The following is a 24,499-nucleotide window of genomic DNA, read 5'->3' on the forward strand; positions in this document are numbered from 1 at the left end:
TAATCACATGTTTTATGCATAAACTCCTCATGATTGATACTGTCATGTTCCTTTGGATTTCTAAACTTCAAACAGTATGACCCTGGCGTAATCTGAAACTTTAGCAACACAGCTTCCTTATATTTATCATAGGTCATGGCTTCCCCCAGTCAATGCCAGTAAAGACTTGGAAAGCTTTAACCCAAAATTTTGGGGACCACTACAGACATTAGTTTGTCGTTAGGATTGCCATTAGCCTGGAATATTCTTTCAAAAGCAGTTAAATATTCTTCTGTGCAGTCTGAGTCTTTAAAAGGCGGGCACAGTCTGTCCCAGCTGGGTGAGTTCTCGGATGGATTACCCACAGGCTGGGAAATACCGTTCTGCTGCTTCAGTACTCAGAGCTGCCTATGCCTCCATTTGCCACTTGTATGTTCTCCTACTTTGACTGTCGCCATTTGTCCTCTGCTTTCTAGTTGGCCTTGGCTGCCTAAGTCACCTCCATTCGTCACTCCTCTGCCTCATTGTTGGCTTTCGCTGCCTCGATCATCTGTAAGCACCACTGGAGAGCTTCTGCTTCCACTGCAACTTTTCTTTCTTGTGCAGCAGCTCATGCTGTCATCTCTCGGATTCTCAGCTCCGCCATCTGCACCTGGTGTTCACAGGCGTCTTTGTCTCTGTGGAGCTGCAATTTGGCCAGATCTACCTGACTGGCAGTCTCCTGCAGGGGTTTAGTGTCTGGCTGGTTTCCCAGCCCTGGGTCACCTTCCTCCTTCTCCACCTGCTGTTGCTCAAAATACTTGATGAGCTAGGTTCTCAAATCCTCTGCTGATCTTCCTTTCAGTAGTAAACCATATTTCAAACATTAGCTCCCAAGTGACGTTTTATCCATTGTGTCCAAGGAACCTAACTGACTAATTTCCCCCATTCTGTGTTGTATTTCCCTTAACCCAAAATAAACAAAAGAAAACAGCAAGCCTTAAGTCTGTACTTTGTTTGCTCATTTTTAATCCATTAGGGTCTGCTTAGCAAGCGTTTGGAGTGTGAACCTCAGTAGGCTAATATTGGGGTACAACTGCTTTAATGACTATGACACTATGATGTTTTGGAGATCACTCAGACTGGAAACGAGTTTGCATATTGCCTGTCCTATAACTTTGGGGTGCCTTGGTGCCATGAGGCTATGGTTCAACACCCTGACTACAGTGGCCTGTCCACAAGCAAAGGTCTCACCCTAGCTTCCACCAACCTAGTTACTCCTTGCAAGTGACACCAACAGCCCTTCCAGTCCCAAGTCTTCCCAAATCCATTCTAGTTGAATTCTTAAGTACCAGACACTTGGTCTGTTCCCCTCTGGTTCATCACTCCTGATGGGGTGAAACTAGTTCTCCAGTTATCAGTTCACTTCGATGCGCACACGCACACACACAGAGTCTGCACACAGTCTGCACACCAGAAACCTGCTTGGGATAAAAATGAACGAAGTTTATTTAACAGAATAACCACAGATTCAAAGGTGAAATAGTGAGGGAAAGGAAATATATCCAAGTTACACAGAAAATAAACATAAAGATGCAACCTCAGGCTTTACCACTTTCATATTAGATAAAATCCTATTTCTAATATAAGGTTCTTATTGCCTTAAAGCAGTTCCCCAGTATACCCGATAGCTCTAGGGAGGGATCCGGCATTCATAGACAGCCTCCTGTCCCTCCGTTTCTGAATGAAAACTTCACTTTCAAGCTCCTTTTTAAAAGGCTTTCCCCATCCCACCCACTTTTTTCCCCCTCTCCTGGTATGGTGACTCATGGTTATTCAGAGTGGGGTAAATTCCCTCTTGAGTTGATAGCCAGGAAGTCTCAATGTCTTCCCATTAACTTTAATGATCCACCATTGTCTTTTCCTGGTTTGCACAAGGCTCATTACATGAGTGCAGTTTTGTGTAAATACTTGGCTTGGGAAGTGCCTCTCCCTGTCTGAGCACTCACTGCCCTGCTATAAAGTGGAGCCAAAGTTTACGAGCACAGTTCTGTATATACACAAATACAAAAATTCATAACTAGTCTTTATACATAAATCAAAATGATCTTCAAGTTCAGAGCATTACAAGCTTTCACAAAAGACCTTACTTGATATACTTCGATAGTACAATAATACAGCATTCAACCAGTTGGTTCAGCGGCTTGTTTTTGGGACCTAAACCTTCTGTTCTCCCCTTGGGGTATCTGTACTGTCACAAAGAGTACCAATAAGTGACCAATAAGTGTCACCAATAAGTGCCGCAGACAGATACGAGAGAAGGAGAGCAAGAGAGACAAAACCACCTATATTCAAAACATGAAAACAAATTTCTGACTACTCAAACCAAAGCATTATTATGCTTTATGAGCCAATATCCACTAGGAATTCAAAAAGAAGAAGAATGAGGGAGAAGAAGAGAGAATGCATTTGTGTACTAGCAATACAATTTGGTGTTATAAAATGCAAAAACCTTTTCCCTCCTTCAGTGCTAAGCCTTGTTACTCAAAGAAAAGTGAAAATATATCTACTGAACAATGCTCCTGTCTCTTTTTCTCATAGGCTTGGTCTATATACTAGGAAATTAAGTCAGTATAACTATATTACTCAGGGGTGTGAAAAATCCACACCCCAGAATGACGCAGTTAAATTAATCTAACCCATGGTGTAGACTTTGTTAGGTCGACGGCACAATTCTCCTGTTGATCTAGCTATCACATCTTGGAGAAGTGGAACACCTATGCCAATGAGAGAATTCCTCTTGTCAAAATAAGCAGTGTCTTCACTGAAGCAATGCAGCAGTGCAGCTGCACCATTGCAGTGTTTTAAGTGTTGACAAGCTCTCAGTGGGAGCTAACTGTGGATAGAGGGAGCTAGTTTGTATTTAAGATATAATCACTTGTAGGGAATTAAAAATAACTTAGGAGTTAGCAGTATTATCAAAGTAGCTGTTGAGCTAATCTTCAAGATTCATATCCCATGAGAGGCAGAAAGTCAAAGCCATTAGGAAAGCTAGTTTACGAATTTAACTAAAAACTGCTCCCCCCTGAATATTTTGACTTTGTTTTTAAATGCAAAATTAAGCATTAGACACACTGGATGTATTTAAACTTTGCAATTTCTTGTCAATCTTTGCAAAAAAAACCCCAACAGATTTAAAAATTCAATATATTAGCTGGAAAAAATGCATAAACATCTGATATATTTACCACCATGGAAAGCAAGTACAAACCTCATTATCAAAGGCAAGTGGAAAACTATCAATTTTTCTGCAGTATTACAAACTGAACATCCCACTTATCTTGTTGCCGGAATAAAACCTATTTAGTTCTTCAAGATTCATGTGGTTAGGTTATGTTTGAAACAACAAAAGAAACAATAATGGCCTGTGGATTGATTCAGTATTGTTAAAGCAATATTGCCCATTACCACAGAACATTGAGCTTTTGGAGGGACCCTTTCGGGTTTCATTTTTATAGACCCAGAGAAGGAACAAATATAATTTACCCCAGTGAGCACAGCTGCACTCACTGCAGCATGTGTTTTCAGTGATGCTGTTGAGGGTAAGTAAGGCTACGGCTACACTGACAGTGGCAAATTCGCTACTGTCAGATCAATTTCTCTGGATTGACTGAGCGGTCAGTGCAGACCCGCTCAGTCGATCCAGAAATCGACTTACTAAGACTAGCTACACAAGTAGAGTAGCACTGCGTCAACGGAAACAGTGCAGACGGAGCGCAGAAGAGAAGCTCAGCAGTCGACAGGAGTTATGCAAGTTTTTTGCGTACTTTGTGTAACTCCCGTCGACTGCCGCCGAATCTCACAGCTAAGTGTAGATAGGGCCTAAGTTACATTCTCCTCTCCTCTGGGATACTAACTAACTATAAGTTTGCCTTTTGTCATCAAAATGGATTCCTTCTAAAAAAAAAATTCTGTGACTTTCAGTTCATGCACGTTTCTTGTTATGAAACATTTAAAAAAATATGCATCCAGCCCACTCTGGTTTGTGATCTTGTCAGATTTTACAAGCTTGTAAGGATAAGGACAGATCAGTACGTGGGTTAGAATAAAATACCTGCAGGCAGTGGTGTTGCTGATTCAATAAAGTGCCCTCTTTTCTCTGAGACAATACTGAACAAATACCCTAGCATGATGCTAAGGTTACTGTGATGTCTTTGAAAAGAGATATAAAACCAAGGACCTGACTATTTTTAATGATAATACTTTGCACCTCTATGCTGCCTTTATACACTGTGCCTGCAGAAAATCCACAGATTGTTGTAGCTGAACAGCAGCAATGAAGAGTATCGGGTAAAAGCAGACAATGAAGAAAACAGCATCTGAGTCTGACCAGAGACTGTCACCTTAGAGGACACAGAGAAAAAGATGTTACCTCAGCCAATCAGAATTGTTTAAAATAAAAGCTATCTAATGCAACTTTAAAAAACAGAATATTCAGACTTCTATGTGCCTCCTTAAATACTGAAATGTAATACAGATCTATTTTCTATCTGTGAAACCTTATTCCAAAATGCCCTCTCCCTTTAATATACCAGTCACTTGAGGCTGGTGCTCATTTTCTTTCCCTTTGCTTCCTGGAGAATCCTTTACAGAGATATATTAACACAAGGAACAGATATGTAGTTCAGTGCTCTATTGTTCAGGGATCTTAAGTTCAATTATTAAACAAAGTGACCCCTTTATGTCTGTCTGACTTGCTCCAACACAAACACTACCAGTAGTGTAATGAACAGATTAATGAGAAGACTTTGTTTATTCTAGTCAAGTGAGACTTGAATGTAAGCTAAGCAATGGGACAATTTCCCAGCCATCTTATTGTAATTTGTGTTATTTTTTTTCATTCAACAAACAAGGCTAATCAGTGAATCTTCAGAATCTTGGCCAACACATTCTGGAGTTCACAATACTGGGGTGAGGATAATTCAATGCAAAAAAGACATAATTATGGCAAAAACTTACAATATTTGACTCGAGAGATACGGGGCAGTTCCATTTATCCTGCTCCATTTTTAGCATTTGAATAATCTGGAAAAGGCCAAACCATGTTTTTTTAAATATGGTTAAAAATTACGGCATATACACATTAGCTGCTTTCAGCCACTGATCTTTCTGCATCTCCCAACACCTGATGATTTACCATCACTGTATATAGGGAAAAGGACAGAAAAGTGGAACACTGCAGATGGACAGATAACTTCACTGGGAAAAGTATATTTAAATCCCACTCAAAAAATGTAAAAATACAAAAATTGGATTTATGAAGTATCCTTCTGCCAACAGATTTTTACATGGGATTCACTGATTCAGTGTAAATGGCATCTACATAGGAAATGAATGCTGGGAACTGAGCTTGGAATTTGAGAAGTGGAATAGCCATGGTAAACAATATGGGCATGTTGCAATAACAAAGAGGTCTGGAAACTTTTAAACATTTACCAAAACACAGGACTCTACTATGGAAAATAAATAAGTCAAGCTGGGAAAAAGGATAAACACAGATAATGTGCCATTAGTTTTGCAATAGTGAAACAGTACCTTCCATTATGAAAAAGATAAAACTGGACTGAAATAGTCACACAGATAATTGGTGTCAAATTTCTAGGAATTGCATATGCATAAGCCATACCTTTGGTCTTATCTACTAACTAATTCCATAAAAGTGCTGGATAGAATTTTCCACTGGGAAACTGAGCACTATAAAATACCTATCATAGATTAGAATCCATTTTACAATAACAATACAAGAGAGAACTTCAAAGACCAACACTTCAGTTGATATTAATCTTGGTGATAGTCTGTTTCGGTTTTTTTAATCATGGTACTTATTTTATCAAAAAGTAAGACTCATTAACCCGCAGGTCTGACTCCTATTGGCCTTTAGTTTCTTTTGTTTTTAATCTGAATTTCAGACTTTTTGTCAGCAAATTCTTCTAACAAGTACGTTTCTTTGTTCAAAACTAACAATCTCAGGCAAAGTTGTCACAAATGTCTGCCCTTTAAAAAAAACCATAACAGAACCTGACTGATTTTCATTACCATCACACTGCGTAGAGAAAAACAGGGTTTAGTTTGAAAAGGGAAAAAATTTAGCCTACATGCAGCATCTTTAAAATGACAATTACACAATCAATGTGCATTAATTGGCTTCCATTTAAGAACAGCAAGCTTTCCCTGTGAAGATAACAAACACCCTGACTTCTATCCTCAGTCTTTTGAGACTGAGTGAGAGAGAAGAGGTTAGGAATAACCTGTCACTGGAGGCTTTGAGCACTGAATTATTAATTCAGGCAAAATACTACATTAAAATACCATTACCCTAACCAAAGGCAACATACTCAGAGTTTAAAAGGAACTTTCACACTTGGATAGACTATCAAATACAATATATGCTCCTTAAACAAAATTCAATTTACTTTCCTTTTGTTTCTTATTTTCTTTGCCATTCTTACTGATCATCAAAGATGTTTGTTGAAGTTTGAGTTTGCTACCTTTATAGTTTGTTCTAGTCCTCCTGCTGGGAATCCAGCAGGCTGGTTTGGGGACCTCATAATCACTTTCAAGGCAACAGTCTATAAAGGATTTAGAATGTCAGTGCAGGATTAGGCAGACAGACAAGCCAGGTGCAAGGGAAAAAGCTCTTATCCAAGGCACATCTTTAAGAACAGCAAAGGGAATACAGAATATCTCTAGCAAAATTAATTGTTTTGGACTAAATGTCCACTTTTTCTCCAAACTCTTTCTAAAGCTAAAATTCTCCCCATTTTCTTTTCTTTGCAACATATGCTGCATAGTAATAGACATCACTCATTTTTCTACGGTTCAAAACAGAGAACAGTATTAACTGTAGAACTTGTGCTAAAGAGAGTAATTGGAGAATTTCAGACAACCACAAATGACCTGCATTTTGCACACCCACTTTGCACACATATATGATTTATTTATTTTTAAATATAAATGCTCTCTTTCAGAATGAGAATTTATATGCCAAGTTTCAACTGAGAGTAAATATTTCAGCTTAATAATAATACAATACACTATAATGAACCAGTTGGGATCTAAGCCTTTTGTTCATTATAGCCGGGGGTTGGCTACAGTGAAAGGACAATCAAAATGAATGATAAACTGATGAAGTAAGTTAATGAAGTCCCTTTGGATAATGGAGTTAGCTAAATTTATTAGTTGTTAATAATAAAGAATGGTTACTTACCTCGTAACTGTTGTTCTTCAAGATGTTTTGCTCATGTCCATTCAGAATTTGGTGTGTACATGCTGCATGCACCAGTGCTGGAAATTTTCCTCTAATGGTACCCATACGGTCGGCTCTAGCGCTCTCTGCAGCGGCACGCGTTTGCGCCTGGATATAGGGCGCCACAGGCCCTCTTCCCTCTCAGTTCTTTCTTGCTAGAACTCCAATATACGGGACAGAGGGTGGGTTGTGGAATGAATATGAGCAACACATCTCGAAGAACAACAGTTATGAGGTAAGTAACCGTTCTTTCTTCTTCGAGTGCTTGCTCATGTCCATTCAGAATTAGGTGACTTATCAGCAGTGCCTCTGGAGGCGGGCAGGAGTTCATAGACATGAAGATTGCAGTACTGCTCTGCCAAGCCCAGCGTCGTCCCACACTTGCTGTATGATAGCATAGTAGGACGTAAACGTATGTATCGAGGACTACACAGCAGCTCTACAAATGTCCTGAATGGGTACACACGTCAGAAAGGCCATTGAAGACACCTGTGCCCTTGTGGAGTGGGTGGACAGGGAAGCCAGGGGTGATACCCGCCCTTACTGATAGCAGGTCCAGATACAGGCCGTAATCCAGGACCAGATCTGCTGGGATGACAAGGGACATCCCTTAATCCGTCAGCGATCGCAACAAAGAGCTGCATGGTGCGGCGGAATGGCCTGATCCTGTCTATGTAGAAAGCCAATGTTCTCCTCACGTTGAGAGAGTGACGACGCTTTTCTTCACTGGATTTGTGAAGCTTCGGATAGAACACTGGCAGGAATATGTCCTGGTTAACATGAAAGTGGGAATCTACCTTTGGCAAAAAAGCTGGGTGGGGATGACGCTGTATCTTGTCCTTGAAAGTGGTGTATGGTGGCTCCAAAGTCAGGGCTTTTAACTCGGAGACCCTCCATGCTGAGGTGATCGCCACCAGGAATGCCACTTTCCAGGACAGATGCGTGAGGGAGCAAGAAGCCAATGGCTCAAATGGTGGTGTCATAAGTCTTGAGAGGACGAGGTTTAGATGCCACTGAAGGACTGGGTCCCGTATCAGAGGAAGAAGTCTCTCCAGGCCCTTGAGGAACCTGGACACCATTTTGTGGGAGAAAACTAACCTGCCTTGAATTGGAAGTGAAAGGCCGAAACTGCCACCAGGTGCACTTTAATAGATGAGAAGTCCAGGCCCTCCTGCTTCAGATGAAGCAGGTATTCCAAGATCACCTGAATAGGGGATTTAGTTGGTGAGATGTTCTGACTCAATGCCCAGCAGGTGAAGAGTTTCCATCTGGCCAAATAAGATGCCCTCATAGAAGGCTTCCTGCTCTCCAACAGCATCCTCTGGACTTGGGCTAAGTAATGGCACTCGTCCCTGCTCAGCCATGGAGCATCCACATCGTAAGGCGCAGAGTGGCTAGATCTGGGTGGAGCAACTGGTCCCAGTCTTGAGAGAGAAGGTCTGGCCTCAGTGGGAGCAACCATGGCTGGGCCAGCAAAAGTTCCGATAGCATCCCGAACCAATGCTGTCTGGGACATGCCAGGGCTAACAGGATGACCCGTGCTTTCTCCCTCTTGATCTTCACAAGGACTCTGTGTATAAGAGGTATCAGGGGGAAAAGCGTACAAGAGACCCCTTGCCCACGACAGGAGAAAAAGCATCCGACAGGGAGGGATCCTCCGACCGCAGGGGAGAGCAGTATTAGATGCACTTCTTGTTCTCCCTGCTAGCAAAAAGGTCTACTTAGCAAAGAGATCTACTTCCCCATCTCTGAAAAATGCTGTTGGCCACCTCCTGGTGGAGGGACCTTTCATGATGAGAACAAAATGATGATCAAGATGATCCGCAAGCGTATTTTTCAAACCCAGTAGATGGACTGCTTTGTATTCTCCCAAAAACACTATTCTGCATTCTATGAATTTATTAGCAATTATCAGATAAGAACTAATTCAGTGAAAAGCTCTGAATACAATAGTAACATACTAATATCTTTCTGGGGTGTATTAATAGAAGTGTCCTGCTCTACTTGGCACTGATGATGTCTCAACAATGGGGGAGGTGGAGTCCGGTACTTAAGACCTAATGACGACCATTGAGTAGGAGGTGAGGTCTTAAGTACCGGACTCCACCTCCCCCATTGTTCTCAATGCACCTGGATATCTATAAGATGCCTCTGTGTTACCTATTTTCTGTATTACTGCATCTGAAGAAGAGAGCTGAAGTCTCTCGAAAGCTTATGCCTGCAAATATTAAATTTGTTAGTTTTTAAAGTGCCACAGAACTCTCGTTGTTTTTGCTGTATACAGACTAACACTCTGTGACTAACACCTCTGTGACTAAATGACTTAGTATGCAGGAAAAAGGGTGAACATGATTGTAGACAAAGTCAGATACAAAGTAAGTTAACTAGAAAAAAAAAACCCCAAAATATTACCCATTCCCCTGCATTTAATTTTTTTGTTTATACTGATGTTACGAATTAATTGTAACTAAAGAAGGTATAAAAATTTTAGACTGAAAGGAGATTTTTCAAGTTGACTGTGTTCCTTTAAATCTTATTAACTCCATTGGATTGGATTGTTTTTATATCCACTGTGCTTTTGTAAGTTTGAGCTTCAGGGCAGGAGCCTTATTTGTTTAGCACAAATCATTATCTGGGAACTGATAGCTCTGTCTATACTTAAGGTGGCTCAACACTTGGGTGGCATGAGAAGTCCTCCCACCCCCTTTTGGAAAGCTAGCCCCCTCTCCCACCCTTTCTGCCCGAGGCCCCACCCCCACTCTGCTCCCTTTCCTGCTCTCACTGGCTGGCCTGTTGGTGGAGGCCCAAACTCTGTCTGGCACCCAGAGCAATCCGTAGGAGCCCTGAGTCCTGGCCAACTGGGGCCAAGCCCTGAGTCCTGGCTGGCCAGAGAAATTCTGAGCCCTGCCGTGGCCTGGACCTCCAGCCTCCATTACCTGCCGTCCATAGTGTGGGGTCTCAGGGAAGGGGCGGAGCAGGGACGGGAAGAGGCTTGGCCACTATGGCCCTGGTGTCCAGTGGAGGCTTAGCCCTGGCCCAACACTTCCCATTATATGACCCTTTTTTTAGTTGATTATAACACTGCCAAACTTAAATGGTTCAGTCTATTTTCCATGCCAGGTGTTGGCTTCAGGCTAATTTCTTTTGGCAAGTTTCATCAAAAAAAAGTTCAGCAGATTCTGAGTATGAGAGTAGTGAATACTGTTTAACTCATGTTAAAACAATTAATAAACCTATTTCTTTTAGAACTTCTAGCATTTCTATGCTTTGGATCTAAGGCTTGATATTGGGTAGCGGAGAAGGTATCACCCTTGTGTCAGAGAACTGCCATTTGCTATTCTTGTGTTAGAAAAAATACACCCAAATTTGGCCACATTATAAGGTTTTAAAAATCTCAGTTCAAACATGCTTAGTAGAAACTTTGTTATAGTTTGGCAGCTAAAGTATCTGAAGACTGTCTGCACTGGCCATGCTCTAGCTCCGGGCTGCAGAGATTGAGTAGTTCTTCCCTTGCAATTGCTCTTTCTGGCTGCTGTAGGGCACTGAGGTAGCAGGCATAGAGAATGAAAGCAGAGAGACGGTCTCTTCTGTGCTCTCAGTCCTCCCCCTAATAATGACCAGACATCATGGAGGATGATGCATTCTGAATTGAATGTAGCAGAACAAAAGCCAGGTCTGGGACTTGTAGGGTTGCCAATTTTGGCTGGACGTATTCCTGGAGGTTTCATCACATGATGCAATATTTAATTAAAGATTAATCTCTAATTCCTGGAGACTCCAGGACAATCCTGAACGGTTGGCAACCCTACGAGGAGCAGGATGGTGGAAGAGGGAGTAGATTGGGATGAGGAACCTGTGCGAGGTGAGGAGGTTGGATGAGACAGACTGGGAGTGGCTGGGTCCAAGGGGTGAAAACTGGAATGAGGAGCAAGGGGCAGGACACAGGCCTGGGAGAAGGATAGACTTGGATGGTTTATTTAAAAAATAAATAAATAAAACAGATGGAAAAACAGTATGTGATCATGTAATTAAAGCTATCATCATGCATATGCAGAAGGGGGGCAAATTACGGTTGCAAGACTGTGACCTTGCAACCTTAATATTTTTTCAATGTAGTTTTTAAATGAAATTTTGGTACAGTGGTAGCTACACTATAGTTAAAGTTGCGCTACAGAGTTTAGATTTAACAGGTATTTTCAACCTTTATTTTGTAAAAATTGAAGTGAAATGATAAAAACCTTAACAAAATATAAACTTGGAGCACTATTTGAATTTTCATGGTGGTTTGATGAAAAACGAATCAATACAGAAAGATTAATAAGAATTCAAAAATCACCCTTTCACCCTTTTACAAGAAATAACACACCCATTCTTTGGCCACTTTGTTGCTCCTCATGTGCTGATTCCAAGAATATCATTTATACATTTTTACCTATAACAGAAAATATGTGAGCCAAGGTGAATCCACCAAATTTTAATTTGATGACAAATTTGCTGTAGCATGAATGCTATCACTCACTGAGAGAGAGCAGAGCAGAGCAGAGCACAGCACAGCACGCGCACGCGCACGCACACACACACACCCCTTCACCAAATACCCCTAGCAACTTAAGGAAAAGTTTCCTGAATTAGGATAGCAGAGACCAAGAGTTCAAATCTCACTTCTTCTAACTGCTATTTTATTTTCTCATGCAATTAATTACCCTTATTACTGACTACAACCATAAATCCCAATCTAGAAGACAGTTAAGGAAGAGACATTGATCTCCCTCCCACACCTTTTTCAAAAATAAATTAGCATAGACATTATGTAAGATCACTGCAGGCAGAAAACCCAAGTCTCTAACGTGACAGTAACTAGTCTTATCCACTACATCACATTGCCTTTTAGAGTGACTAAACCAGTTTTAGATATCCATTCGATAATAACTATAAACCACATCCTCTCCCCCAGAGCCAGGGATAGGACTCCAGGATTCCTGATCACCAATATTCTTCTGTTGACTAGTAAATAGCTGGGTAACTCACTGTAAACGTGTGTGTCAAGTCTCCCTCCCGTGTCTAGTCTAAAACAGTTCTAGCAATTACTCCTGTAGCTCAAACAATAAGGGCCTAAGCGAGGGATCTGTAGTTCATGAAGTTCAAACCCTAATGCTGATCTATGTGAAGGGATGGTATGGTTGCATGTGATGCACACAGAGAAAAGGCTACTTATAAACAAGGGTTGTAATTCAGAATCACAACAGTGACTGAGCAATATTAAGGCAAAATCATTTCCCGCATGGATTATGGGATAGTCAAATGTGCTGATCTGTTGATATAATTATTATAAAAACATATAAATCCACTATCAAGGTTTTGCATTATAGGGCCAGTTTGATGAAGCCAGGTATTGCTTATGTGTACCTATTTGAGCTAGAAGTGAAAGCTGTATGAAACCCTGGAGTGTGTTATTGACAGTGCATAGACAATAAGACAGAAAGGAATACACAAGTCAATTCCCTTCTTATTTCCATGTGTGACAGATTGTGGATATATCTGTGTCAATGTGTAAACTTCATTTTGTTTTGCGAATCCCATTTTGGTTCAGAGGCTGTACTTTGTATTGTAACCTCTCTTGTGTATCCATTTTGTGGCTGGATGTAACGGGATGTACAAACCCCACGCTGGGCTTGAAGGGGTTAAAAGGCAATACTGGGCCCAGGTAGACCTGCCCCTCCAGGCCTGTTGAGCATACTCCTATTGGAGAAATGTGTTAAAAGGAGCTGAGCAACCTATGCAAAGGCTGGTGCGATGGGTTGCAGGACAGATGAATCCTTCGGTTCACAGGCAATGCCTTCTCCAACCACCACTCCCTGTGAAGGTACCTGCTTCTTTGGACTCTTTTGTTAAATGATTGATTGTTTGGACTATCAGGGCCATGCCACAAACTGAAGGGACATATAGGTAGGAAGTAGCCCAGGGTAATGGACTCAGACTTGCTGCAGGGAGGACCCTGGTGGAGTGGGGGGGGCCAGGATCTGGATTCCTTAGCACACCACCTTAAGGGTTGTTGCCCACATGTTGGTGGAAGCCAGAAGATTTCCAGATTAGGGTCAGGAACCACGCATCTCTACTATGCTGAAAGATGCAAGGGGATGGGGAGCCAATGACACTAACTGCTAGGATGCTTGGCCCTCACACAGGGGCTTGACACCTAATGGAGACTTATGTCTGAGAAGCTATGACAGAACAATCAAGGCCAACAATATTGAATGATTAATCCCTACTGGGTTTTCTATGGGTAGGACCCCTGGATCTGAATGACTCTCAGCACAAAAGCTGATGGGGGCTATGGAGCCTGAAACTTTCCTAGGAATAGCCACATGGGTAAATAGAGGACACTGGCTGTTTTAACAGAAGGGTACTTTTCTAAACCAGGGGCCAGACCACTAGGACATGCAAGACCACTGGGCTAAGGAGGACAGAAAGTGCTGCCAAGCCTAAGGATGTTGACCAGGCCTCAGACTTACAGGAGAGGTAAGATCAGGCTTGGGGACTGTGCTCAGGATTTTGTTGTTTTTCAAAGATCTGTAACGCTCTAGCGTGTGCTTTGTTAAGAAGCAAGTATCTGTGGTTAAGAAATTCTTATTGCTAGGGCTATGTTCCTTGCTTTCCTGTACCTGAAGGGCTAACTGAGAAATCAGAGTCCCACAGCCAGAAGGACTCTGGAGGAAAGTGTCTAATCAAGTGGGAGCTCAGTCATGTTGTGAGACACAGAGTCTGTATCTGGGAGTGCGCTGGAGAGACCCAGAGCTAGGAACAGTGATCAGTCTCTATCCTGATACAGGGGTCTTAGAAATACAAGGGCCCAGAATTTGGGACCCATTACAACAGACGGGTGCCTGTCCAGAGAGGAAGACTAGGCCAGGTTGTGACACCATGCTTGTCAGGGTTTGGGTAGATGGAGTGTGTCCTACTGTAACCTTAACTGTAACTAAATATTGTTTTTGTTTGCTAACAAATATTAGATTGGCAAACCAATCTGGAAAAATGTGGAACTGGCTTGATCCACAGCATCTTCAAAAGTTGGTTTTGGTTTGAAAGGATGAATTTTGAGATACACTTGAAGTCTCCATTCCCCAAAATCACATTTGTAGGGGTCTAATGTCAGTTATTTGCAAGTGATAATGGTATAATTTCAACTGGTGTTAGTGAGAGGTAACCATGTAAATCTCTCACAGATCAATGGGAGAATAGTTTGCTTAGTTTCTCCCTTGGGCAAATAAGTGGAAAAAAATTAAACTCACTTGCAGGAAACTTTTGTTCGATCAGCCACCATGTTCCACTGCTGCTGATTAGTGGAAACCTCAACGTAGTAGCTATAGCTCCGATCATCACAGTCCCAGAGAAGTAACCTGGACAGGGAGAAATAAAATACAGAAATGATCAGTAAAATGATCATTAAACCAGGCTGCTCATGATTTTTTTCTCCAGTCTTTTCTATCTTCTTAATATTTATTTAGCTAAACTATTTGTTCTACAATGTGCCTCTAATACTCTGTGCTCCCTGCTGATACCCTTTTCCTTTCACACATTATTTTGGGTATTCCTCCACATCCCCACTATTACACTGTTAACACTCTATGTTAACTCCAGCAAACAATCTATAATACCTTTCCTATAGTTATTCTACAACATTCATTCAATTTATTTTTAATTTATTTACAAATCAATATATGAACTATTTCAAGTGCCAAGTGGAAGTGCCAGTGTATCACTGACTTGAAGATCCGTTTGGATAATGTGGCTGCATACAGAAAGCACAGCACAAGTGCCAGAAGAAAAATAAAGTCGATCCTTCTGATTGGGAGGAATACTGTCTTCTTGCACATATTCTCTTATTATGGCAAACACACAAGTATTACTCATTAACAGAGAACTGAAGGCCTGCATATGAAATGGGAATTCCTCATCTCTATGCTTCATAAAATGAGGAGTCTTGGATTAAATTGGCAGAGAGAGAGAAAATAGGAACTAGCCTATACAAGTCAAGTCAAGTCAGCTCTTAAGAAGGACCCCCTCGTCTACTCATGCTACCTAATGAGCGTGCTTCGTACCTAATGAGTTTCCTCCCCATTTAGAATGGTATCCTCAGACAGGAGAAAAGGTTTACAGACCTTCCTCCTGGATACATGGGAGTCAATAGGCTTGTGCTGAACCTTTGTCTAGGGAATGAGCCACAGAGATCCACCTCCTTCCCCCTTCAAGGCCTGAGAAGCAGAGGGTGTGTGCAATCCTTGAAGGGACCAATCGTTTTCTTTCCCCTGCTGGTCCAGACAAAATCTTCCCAGCTCTGAGGCCATGTCTATGCTACAGGGACTAGAACAGCATAGCTATGGCGCTGTAGCAAAGTTGGCATAAGCCTGTGGTGTAGTTGCAAGCATCAATGATGGAAAGGGTTTTTCCATTGCTGCAGGAACACCACCTTCCCAAACAAAGATAGTGAGGTTAATGAAAGCATTCTTCCACTGATCGAGCTGCATCTGCACTGGGGGTCACATTGGCATAACTATGGCCCTTGGGTGTGCTTTTTTACCCTCCAAATGCTGTAACTATGTTGACTTAAATTTTAAATGTAGATCAGGCCTGAGGCTTGGGGATGGTGCGGGCAATCTCACTACAGATTTTTCTTTAGAGGTAGTGAAGCATTTTTTAAAATTGATTAGTAGATGTGATTTTGCTTTTATCTAACACAAATGCCTGGGCTGGCTGCATACCATTGATTAGCGGGGGCTCAGTTTACAACAACTAATTGCTTTCTTTGCTGCTGTTTTGATACAAAACTCAATAGCAAATATGTTTTCAAAACTCTTATCTTTGCTGTTTGAGTTAAGAGTGACTGTAGGCAAACTCAACAGAGTGCACTTCCCCTTCTTTAAAATAATTGCTCTCTCATCAGTCTGTGAACCAAGTTTTTAAATTGTAGCATTCTAATTGGAAAGCCTGCATTATTCATGTTATGGCAAGCTATGTTGTGCTGAATGTGTTGTTTTTTTTTTTTTTTTTTAAATCTTCCATTCTTTTCCTTAAGGGATTAATTCTCTATCAGATTAAGAGTTACAAAGATTGAAGTCCTTTGCTTATAAAGGGCGCCCCTTTAAGCTTATGGAAAATGCCTTCTCTGTATTTGTAATGCAATGTGCCGAAGTTTGTGCAATACACTGGTGTAAGTATTTCAGTCTTTGTGATCATTTGCCTGCAGATTCTTGTCAGCAAATTTTGCTAACACTAAAGTTTGGTCCACACTAGGAATTTGTCAGTATAACTATGTGGAAAATACACATCTGGAACGACTCAGTTATACTGACCTAACCCTCAGTGTAGACACCGATATGCAGGGTTTCTCCTGTCAACACAGCTACTGCCTCTCTAAGAGATACAGTACATATGCCAGCAGGAGAAGCTCTCCTGTTGGCGTAGGTAATGTCTTCACTAAGCGCTACAGTGATGCAGCTGCACTGGTGTAAGTGCAGACAAGCCTTAACTGTAAGCAATGGCTGGTATATTTTGATTGCACCTGCTGTCTACTATGGTACCCAACAGAACCTGTTCCTATCACAATAATCAAAACACAACTAGCCATCCAATCAAAACAGCTAGAACTACACTTACCATCTAAATTACTATAAGAAGAGCTATACATACAAGTAAAAAGAAAACTATAGAATCTAGTTAGCACAGCCAACAGATGGGGCTAACCAGGGTTCTTTCCTCAACTATGCATAGCAAACCCTTCCAGACCTACCCTTTTCAAACTACTGTAGGTAAGGATTGTTGCCTGTCACTGAAAATATCAAGAAACATCTAAATTGAGCTAATTAAATTCTAAAAGAAAAGAAACTCGGTCACATTACACATTTTTCTAGTAGCAAATATCAAAGCTTGTGTGTCTTTAAAGATATCTTACCAGAATGCTTAAGTCTCATATAATTTCCCTTCTCCCCAGTGAGGCAATCTTTCTTGCTTTTAGCTGCTACCTCTGCTGTGACAAACATTACTGTTAAATTATTCCATTCTTCAGAGTTAAACAAGGCTGCTGGTAGAGAGGTGAAAATGGCCTAGCTGGGGACTGAATATGGAGCCCGTTTCCTTATGGGGAAAATGCTGTCCATAGCTAAACCTGAGTTGCTTTAGGAATTCATTCACTAGGAATATATGGGTCCAAACTCTGACCCAAGAATAGTGCTAAGGCCTCATGTTTCCATGATCACGTGCTAATCAGAACCTGGTAACATTTTAGGTTTAGCATTGTATTTCCCATTTCTGAATCTCAGAAAATTTGGGCTCAGGTAGGTTGGACAAATAGATTTTAAAGAGACTCTTCAGAATCTCTCAGCTCAAACCCAGGCTGTTAATATTATTAAATAAATAATGATTTAAGAAGCTAAAATAAAAGGCTTCCAAAAGAAGCCTTTTAACTCTCATTAGTGCTCTCTATCTGCAAATTAAAAATTCAGAGCTGATTCGGTCAAATTCCCAGAGGCATCTTTTTCAGGACTTGGTCAGAAGAAAGACTCAGCTATCAGAAATTCTGCTTCCTCAGATCCTCACACACCCTGCTTTTCTACAGCTGCTAAGGTCCTTTGCTTGCTCAAGGCATGACTCACTGTAGCAGAGTTCCTTGTTAAAAGTCTGACAATGTAAGGGTAGAATCCTAGATGTGATGAGTATTTATAAACAACAGATACTGAATCTATTTAACATCTTCTAATTATAGGCTAAATCTTTTGAAGGATTATAAAGAGGGAAAAAGAAAAAAACATATGTAAATTGTTTTATTTTAAAAAGGCTGTAAAAAAAGTAGCTAATTATGTTTTTCAGTGGACTCCTTTCATCATTGGTGGTGGCTCAATGCAGTTTTTTTGTACCAGATCTTTAAAGCTATGATCAGGAGTTTAAAATTCAAACATTTCCAATAGCATTCTGGTAATTATCATATTCTGAACTGCTAAATGCTCTAATTAAAACACAAGTGGTGTGGATTCAGAGCAAAAGGCTAAATGGCCAACTCCTCACAAAGAAGAAGATATGAGTTGCTCTCCTCTCACCAGAACTTGGCCCAGGTTAAACTGCTTGAAAGAGGACGTGTATAGATTTAAGAAGGTAGAGCCACTCCCAAAGAGACTTAACATGAATGATAAAAAAGACACTTCATCCTTTGGGATTTGTGAAAAATGCAAAATAAGAGTTCAGCCTTTGTGTACACACCTTTTTTTTTTTTTTGGAAGAACAAAGAGAAAAGAAACACATACACCTTATTTGGAATTTATTCTGCATGAGCTGCCTTTTCAGAGAAAAAGCAAAAGCCTCCCAGACACCTGCATGAATATTCACCAGTGCACACTGGGCACAAGGGCCACTTCTCATGTCACATACACTAATCCTTCAAACATATTCCAGGCAAGCTACTAGGGTAAACTTCTGTTGAGAAACTGTGTTTTGTTGTGATGAACATGGGATGGCTTAAAAGAGAATGTCTAACTACAGAAGGCAGAGTTGCGTACACCATAGGAATACATCAGTCATGGGCAAAGCTGCTGATGCTACTGGGGCTTCCCATATTAAAATAAAATGCTACATTAGCTTTCATTAGTAAATCTTGCCCTGTGGGCTGAGAGAGAAATGCTGAGTGCACTGAAGGTTCTTGCAGCTTATTCCCTGCAATATCAGGAGTATTAAACATTTGTTTCTCTTATATCAACTTTCCTGGGAGCCCAAGGCTTCTCCTATTATTCATTTAACTAGGTAGTGTTTATTTATATTACAAATTTGATAACACTCTGTCCTTTATAAAGTTCATTTAAAATGTAGGTAAATAATTTCCATGTTACAGGTGGGGGAATGAGGCACACACAGATTAAGTGTTTTGTCCTAATCCATGCAGCAAAACCAGGACAAAGCCTGGCATAGAATCCAAGTGTCCTCTCTCCTAGCCATAGGCACAGAGTAGCCCCACACATTTAGTATCCCTGATATTCACAGGCATATGCAGGGATATGCATCGTTTATTAGTCAGTGTCTTATCAACTGGCATCAGGCTGCTATACATTGTCCTCATGCTTAAGAAATGTACATTGTAAATACAGTTATGCTGGAAGGTGTTAATGGCTGCCAACAAATGGGTTTTTGACCTATAGATAATCACAGACCTAGTTAAAGCTGATAGTTATGCTAAGCATCCCTCTTTCAGGATCCATAAAAGGAGCAATTAAGCCCATTTATATAGTTACACAGCTGGAAAAAATAGAAGCTGCCACCCAAGGCAATAGGTCCTATGTTAAGGATCAGAAGCTAAACCTAGTAAAGGATTCCCTGACTGCAGTTGTACAGTCTAGGGGATTATTTGGCAAGATGTATGTGAGAGAAGTAAAAAGACAGGAGGAAAAAGACCAGCAGACAGTGAGAGAAGCAGTCGTCAGCCCTATGAGGGAGAGAGACAAAAAGCTCCTTGGGCATGGAACACAGAAGATTTAGTAGCAAAGGAAAAAAGTGATAATTAGCAGAAACTGCATGGGACACTTGGAAATATAATAGGGGTATGGGGGTGATGAAATACACAGAAAACATTAACAAATTAATCCAAGAAGTTTTAATGTTAGATGGTACTTTGAAGATGAAAAGCACCATATATGTGCCTATTACTATTATTAAAGAGGAACAAATACTATGAGAAAGCAATTAAGATGCAGGCAAATACCATCTACACTGTTAAAAATTATGTACGCGTGGGTTGTCTTTTCTTCCCCTTTGGAAAACCTGTAGAAAAAAAATCTATAGGGTTATTAGCCAAATATGGAATTTATAATATAATTAAAACCCTCAAGTCAAGGATTACTGGAAGAGAGTTACAGCTACTCAGCTGGTTTTGATACTGCAGCACTTTCATTACTAAAAACAGTTTCAGCAGTTAAACAGGAGGGCTCTTGTATGTATATTTAACATGGCAAACATAAATTTACCACATTTTTGCTCCTCATGGGAGTATAACTTTTTTTTTTTGTTACTGATAAGGACTACCCAAAGGGGAAAATGTGAAAGATACTTTCAATCCAAGTAGAAAACAGAGTGTGAGAAACTCGCTAAAGGGTCTTTTTATATTCTGCATCTGTTATCTGCTCCAACTACGGGTCTGGTTTTAGTTTGGTCTATGAAGAGCCAATGTGGTTTGTTTTGTTTTTTTAAGGGGGGGCAAGGAGATGAGTGGTTTAACACTAGCTCGGTTAACTCTACACTACCCAAAGATTCTTCTCTGTCAGAGGAATTTTTAGAATAGCTTTCCATCTGATTTTACTGTTGCAGCAGCAAAAAGCTGGCAGAGTGAGAGTTGAGAAATTGACCCCATGTTTTCAAAGTCCACTCTCATTACAACTGACTATTAGTTTTATAATATGGAATAATATAGTTCATATTTTAATTATGCTATTACATAAACCAATTATATAACCATCACTTTCTGGCCCAAAAAGCTACCATTCATCTAAGACTGTTTAATAATGAGAATTATTAAAATTGGTTCTGCTGGAAGACAATAGATGGTAGCACATAGCTTAATACAGAAAATAGCCAATTTCTTGCACTAACCTGAAAATACTGAAAGGGATATAACAATTAGCCAGTTGAGAGATAATAAGAAGTCTCATGATAGGCAATCAAAGGAACAATAAACTGAAAAATTATATATATTACTGATTACATCTGTCCCCTAATTTTTTATGTGGTCGAGCCTCTACAGATTTTTGTTTCTTAAATTTTAAATTTTTAAAACTGGCATGAAAATGATGTAATTATTTCTCAAACACCAACTTTTAAGACATTCTGAGTACTGTATTTTTCCTTTTTCTATATAAGCTGTGATAGTCGGTTGAGGATACAAAACCCCAAATTGAAAAGTGTAAATTGTACACAATTGTAAAAAGTGTAATTGTTCACTGTTGAAAGGTACTGACTGTAATATCATTGCTCACTGAATGTTCACCAGCAGCATCTCTGGACTCAAAATCTGTGTAATTTCTATAGCAGTATTATTATAACTGCTACTGTTATGGTTAAGAATCTGTCAGGATCTCTAACCCCTATACAGCTAACTTCAGTTTTATAACTGCCATAATAGTTTGTTACAAGTTGAAACTAGAAAACAAGTTTATCGGGAGGACAGTAGATATTTTCTGAAATTTGTAAGGTGCAGAAGTACTAAAATAAGTGGTTCACCAATTCTGCATTCATCCAAAAATAGTTCCACTTCTCAAAAATGCAAATGTACACACAGTTAGTGTACAATGTGAATAAAAGGAGGACAGGACACAAGAGAAACTCCTTGTCTCAGACCTTTTCCTTATGCCTTTATTGAGATTTTCCTTCAGGTTGGATCAATGTCTCAGATTTTTTTTTAAAATTAAAAATAGACAGAAAAGAGAATCAATTGCTACAAGGAATTTGACTCTCACTGGCTAACCAGCCAGGTACCTGTCTTAATAGGGAGAAGGCACAGATCTAGTTTCTAGCAATACATGTCTGCCTGTGCAGATCAGCTACTGCTAACCACTACGGGTGCCAAGATTTCCAGCTTCATCCACATGCACTGTAAATTCAGAAACCTTCTCTCTTCTTTTTCATCATGTCTTATGAGACACAAATGCGGTATTTGACAACATAATGTTACAGAATTACAAAGAACACTAAGGCAATAATACAAGGTTTCACTTACCTGTTTAGGGCTTGTCTATATATTGAGTTATTCCAAATAGCTATTCTGGGATAGCTCAATGTGCAGGCACTCTTATTCCAGAATAAGAGAGCCTTGTTCTGGCTCAGCATAATCCACTTTGAAAGTGGAATATGATAAACAGGAACAAGGCACTCTTATTTGAAAAATAATGGAGTTACATGTGAATAACTATTGCACTTTAAATTCCTACCCTATCTTAATCCAAATTAACTTTCATGTGCAGACAATCCCTTAGTATGAAAACAATCAGCTCTATGGGGTAAGTCTGCACTGTAGGTGAGAGTGAGCTTCCCAGCCTGGGCAGACAGAGGGGAGCTTGAGCTAGCATGCTAAAATAGCAGTATAGACATTGAGGCTTGAGCTGGAGCTCAGGCTCTCTAGTCTAAGGCATTAGAGTTCATCGTAACTCAGCAGTGAAGACATATCATAAGAGTGGACATATGATCTTAAGATGGCTCTCTCCTTTCTTCAGTTGCTGCTCTCGTTTTTATCTAACATGTATTACAGAGGACCTGCATCTAGCTACTCCATAGTTAAGGTTGCAACTAAGTTTCTGGTTTAATTCAGTACACAATTTTTTACATTTTTTTAAAATCTTACTGTTGTATTTTGGTGATATCCATACAGATAGATGTATGAGGCAGCCATTTGACATCTTGTAAATTTTACTTTTGTTCTGATATTGTATTACTGTATTTTGACATAAAATTTGATAGATGTTGAGAAATTAAACATACCATGTTACATTGAAACAAAAAACAAAAAGAAAACACTAAAATATCCCAATGATATAATTACTGACAAGGAAATTTTGCAAATTTAAAGCTGATTTACAAGAAAGTAATTGTATCTGTAAGACTGCTGAAGCCTCATTGCTGCTGGCTCTTTAGAGAAAAAAAATCTTCTTACCGTATTGATCCAATCATGTATGGCTGTGCTAGCTGTACCACAATAGCACCACTGCCTAGCTGATGACATGTGTACCCGGAATCCCAGTCATAATTCTTTGTATCTCCATTCAACAAAGCATTGCGACTTCGACTTACACCCTCAATCACACTGGCACAATCTGCAATTGTGGCAACATTCTCAGTGGGAACTGTGAATTAAAACACAAAGAAAGCAAATGTGATCAAATGGACAGCAAATACGTTCTCCAGCGTTAACAATTTTTATTTCTGGTGAAGAATAAAAAATAAGCAAAGAATTATTGCTAATACAGGGAGTTATGGATCTGTTTCATGGCATAGATTAAAACCAAATGAGATCTCTGAACCCAAGCAGTACAATTTTTACAGTATTGATTCCAGTGTAGTTGTGTGACAAAGTAAGTATCAATAACTAACATTTGGGATAAAACAAGGTTACTTACCAGTAACTGTTGTTCTTCGAGATGTGTTGCTCATATCCATTCCAATTTAGGTGTGTGCGCGCCCCTGGCACAGATTCCCGGAACCTTTTTCCCTAGGAAGCCCCACAGGACCAGCTCAGGCGCCCCCTGGAGTGCCGCGCTCATGTCGCGGTATAAAGGGCGCTGCTGGCCCCGCGGGCCCCCAGTCCCTTCTTTCTGCCGACTCCGACAGCGGGGGCAGGGGGTGGGTTTGGAATGGATATGAGCAACACATCTCGAAGAACAACAGTTACTGGTAAGTAACCTTGTTTTCTCTCTTCGAGTGATTGCTCATATGCATTCCAATTTAGGTGATTAAGTAGCCATACCCTTGGAGGCGGGTAGGAGTCACTGACGGGCGGCTCTACTCAGCACGGCCCTGCCAACCGCCGTGTCGTCTCTTGCCTGTTGAACAATGGCATAGTGGGTCATGAAAGTGTGAACTGACGACCAGGTGGCTGCTCTGCAGATGTCCTGCAGTGGCACGTTCTCTAGGAAGGCCGCCGATGAGGCCTGAGCTCTCGTCGAATGTTCCGTTACCGCTCCTGGTAATGACACCTTCGCTTGCTCGTAATACGCCTTAATACACAACGTGATCCAAGAAGAAATTCGCTGGATGGAGATGGGAGAGCCCTTCATACGCTTTGCCACTGCTACGAACAGCTGTGTCAACTTTTGGAAGGGTCTGGTTCTTTCCACGTAGTGTGCCAGGGTCCTCCTGACATCCAGCGAATGCCATCTCCGTTCCTCATCTGAACCCATGCGGTTTTGGGAAGAACACCGGGAGGAAAATATCTTGGTTACAGTGGAATTGGGACACTACCTTGGGCAGGAAGGCTGGGTGGGGTCTCATCCTGACCTTATCCTTGTAAAAAACAGTATAGGGGGGTTCCGAAGTTAGCGCTCTTAACTCAGAGACCCTCCTGGCCGAAGTAATGGCCACCAGGAATGCTACCTTCCAAGAGAGGAGGAGCAGGGAGCACGTAGCCATAGGCTCAAATGGGGGTCCCATTAACATGGTGAGTACCAGGTTTAAATCCCAGGGAGGGACAGGGTCTCGAACCTGTGGGAACACTCT

General features: G+C 40.7%; 1 protein-coding gene across 4 annotated transcripts in view; it reads right to left on the bottom strand.

The window, feature by feature from the left end:
• BTBD9 (BTB domain containing 9) overlaps nucleotides 1-24,499 on the bottom strand; it is a 290,378-nt gene that overhangs the window by 53,999 nt on the left and 211,880 nt on the right. For 3 of the 4 annotated variants that reach the window (XM_067564762.1, XM_067564764.1, XM_067564763.1), the window contains 2 exons: nucleotides 22,941-23,130; nucleotides 14,554-14,661 (listed from right to left, as the gene is read on the bottom strand). In XM_067564762.1, the coding sequence (XP_067420863.1) occupies nucleotides 14,554-14,661; nucleotides 22,941-23,130 (298 nt within the window). Of the gene's footprint in view, nucleotides 1-11,063; nucleotides 11,697-14,553; nucleotides 14,662-22,940; nucleotides 23,131-24,499 lie in introns of those variants that run through there. The other variant, XM_067564765.1, reaches the window with a different exon arrangement.

This window comes from Emydura macquarii, unplaced genomic scaffold, assembly GCF_026122565.2.
Source record: "Emydura macquarii macquarii isolate MOO-44397 ecotype Brisbane River unplaced genomic scaffold, CSIRO-AGI_Emac_v2 contig_2676, whole genome shotgun sequence".
Classification (NCBI taxonomy): Eukaryota; Metazoa; Chordata; order Testudines; family Chelidae; genus Emydura; species Emydura macquarii.